The sequence below is a fragment of the Phoca vitulina genome, unplaced genomic scaffold (assembly GCF_004348235.1).
Source record: "Phoca vitulina isolate PV1807 unplaced genomic scaffold, GSC_HSeal_1.0 scaffold60, whole genome shotgun sequence".
In the NCBI taxonomy this organism is placed as follows: domain Eukaryota; kingdom Metazoa; phylum Chordata; class Mammalia; order Carnivora; family Phocidae; genus Phoca; species Phoca vitulina.
In genome coordinates this window covers 1,097,979-1,100,820 of record NW_022589763.1, presented here as the reverse complement: position 1 = coordinate 1,100,820, position 2,842 = coordinate 1,097,979, and the positions used below count along the sequence as shown (strand labels likewise).

The window sequence follows — 2,842 nt, the reverse complement described above, 5'->3', positions numbered from 1 at the left end:
AATAGAACAGAGTAGATTAGGTGGCTCATTCAGTTAAGCATCTGCCTTCGACTCAGGTCATGATCTCAGGGTCCTGGGATGGAGCCCCCACATCTGGCTCCCTGCTCAGCAGAGAGCCTGCTTCTCCTTCTCTGCCATTCCCCCTGCTTGTGCTCGCTCTTGCTCAGTCTCTCTGTCAAATAAATAAATAAAACCTTTTTAAAAAGAACATAATAGAGTAGAACAAAATAGAACAGAATGAAACAGAACGGAATGGAATGGAACAGAATGGAATGGAATGGAATAGAATAGAATAGAATAGAATAGAATAGAATAGAATAGAATGACATAGACTAGAATAAAACAGAACAAGACAAAATCCACAGAGTGATGGGCAGTTGACAACAGTCAGCAGAGACCCTCCACTCCCTTGTCAGCACCCCAGAAATGAGGAAGCTAACAGAGACCCCCCATTTGTGAGGGGGCTCAGTTGGGCCAGTCGCTGCAGACCCTCGGGGAGCTACCTCCTGGCTAGGATGGCATCGTAAATGCCCCCGGTTCTCCTACACTGGAAGTCCTGAAAGCCGGCAGGAGCCAGGAGTGCGAGGTACTGGGCGGGGGTCCTCTCCCGGCCCTCCGTCTGCACCAGCATGTTCAGCGAGTACAGCTGCGTGGTCAGAGGGCCCCGCCCATCTGCATCCAGGAGGCTTTCAATCACCAGGACACCGCCACCTGGGACAGGGAGAGGCGGCTGTGAGCAAGGGACGAGCCAGCCTGAGGACCCCGTTCCACCTTCCAGGCTGGCTGCCCCAGCCCCCAGCCCATCCATCTCTCCCACTGTCCTGGGTGCCTTCCATCCTCATCTGTAGAATGGGCGCACACAGGACACCCCCTGGGCACCAGCCAAGTTTGCACGGTGAGAAGAGCAAGTGCACAAAATGCCCCCTACCCTAATCATACATGGGGGTTCGACCCAGCGAGGTGTGCACCATGGGAGCCTTCCATGTTCTGCAACTTTACCTGGGATTAGTTACAGAATGGGTACTAATGTTGCTTTGTTTTAATGACTTATCCAGAAGGGAAGCCAGTTGGGAGCATGACCCCGCTTACCTGTCACGTGCATTCAGTACCTAGCCTCCAAATGAAGATTCTAGCACAATCCCAACCTGAATGTACCACAAGCGCGTGGGGACACACGGCCCCATGACCTACCTGGTTTGCAGGCATGATGGATCCTTGCCAGCAGGTGTGAGCACCGCGCATCGGTCCAGTCATGCAGGATCCTTGCCAGGATGTACAGATCCGCCTCCGGAAGCGGGTCTTTAAAGAAATCTCCTATAACACAGGCAGGTGCCCTGGGGTCAGCCTGCTACTCAATCCCGCGTTGACTACACCTGCACCCAGGATGGAAAAGTCACCTAGCTGTGTGGACCTGTCCCCAGATCTTCCTAGCTGTGACAGGAAGACCTAGCCCTGAACAAAAGGAAGTCTCAGTGAAGACAAGAAAATTCGGAATGGTGTTTGGCGTCCCTTTCTGTCCTTCAGATCTGGAAAATGATTTTCTTTTTATCTTATTTCCTAAGGTTGCAAGTAAACGACTCTCTAAGCCATGGATTTCAGGAGACCCCAAGCAATGGTCAGCAGTTCCTGTCTGATGAGTTGAAGTCAATCAACAGTCGATACATGTTTTCCTGATTGGAAAAAAAAAATGCCCAAGAAGGACCCTCCATGCATACATGGTGTCAAACACTCAACTCTTGTAACAGTTTTCCTGCAAGAAGTACCAATTTTGGAAAAAATCTTGGATAGCCCTGTGCTGTGCTGGGTCAACCAGCAGCCGAATGTTGTCCAAACTCTACAAATTCACAGGAATTCGAGAAGAGTATGCATTGGATGCTGCACTCGTCAGTCCATCACTCTGCCCTGTTCTGAGGCTCCCAGGAAATCCAGGGCCCACAGACATTTGCCCCCATGAGATAGGGCAGAGCAAAGGGGGAGTTCTCCAAAGTGATTTTCTTCCATCAGTGACAAAAGACAGGGATTGGCAAACTCTGGCCTGAGGGCCACATTCGGTGGGCCATCTGTTTGTGCGCAGCAGGTGAAGGAGACAATCCAGACCCCAAGATGAAGAACACACAGGAAGCTTCCACCACCTTTCCCTTCGTGAGCAACGGCAGAGACACCAAAAGCCCAGCTCAGCTGTGTAATAACAAAGTAATCCACTCTCTCGCCTGAACCCCCAACCTCTGACGTCGGTGTATTTCTCCCATTTTCCAGATGAAGAACATAAGTAAGTCCGATCATCCTCTCCAAGACGTGTGATAAAGACTCCCGGAGGCCAGGTTAGGAGTAAGGTGAGTCAGACACTCTCCATGTGTGCAAAATTTAAGGGACCCCAAACCTGGTCAGGTTTCTTATATTTTAAAATATAAGATTTTATATTTTTATAAAATATATATATGTAATATTATATATATTTATAATATTTTAATGTGATGTTTTTAAAATGAACATTAAGGCCCCAAAATATCCCTGATGGTCAAAGTTTGGGAATGTTACATAAAGACAGTATTCAACCCTACAGGTGCACGACCCCAGCCATGACGGTAGCATCTGAGCCTCAGAATGGCCGAGTCTCCCTGATCTTCTGAGTCAGCAAATGTCCCTGAGCTTCCCTTGAACCCAGTTCATGTACTGTCATCCACTGGTGCTTTGGATTTAGACACCTGCATGCACGGCCTGGGGGCTGAGTAAGGAAAGCAACACCAGCTGGGGCTTAGACCACAGGAATTCATCCCCTCCCAGCTCTGGAGACCAGAAGTCTCAGATCCAGGCGGGGCAGGACCACTGAGATCCAGGCGGG

At 49.7% G+C, this 2,842-nt stretch overlaps 1 protein-coding gene across 1 annotated transcript in view; it reads right to left on the bottom strand.

Moving 5' to 3' along the window:
- Window positions 1–343: 343 nt before the first annotated feature.
- Window positions 344–2,842, bottom strand: part of ASMT (acetylserotonin O-methyltransferase) — a 17,746-nt gene continuing 15,247 nt past the window's right edge. The window contains exons 7-8 of the mRNA XM_032391201.1: window positions 1,192–1,314; window positions 344–711 (exon numbers count right to left, since the gene is read on the bottom strand). Coding sequence (XP_032247092.1) covers window positions 500–711; window positions 1,192–1,314 — 335 coding nt within the window. The 3' untranslated portion in view covers window positions 344–499. The remainder of the gene's footprint in view (window positions 712–1,191; window positions 1,315–2,842) is intronic.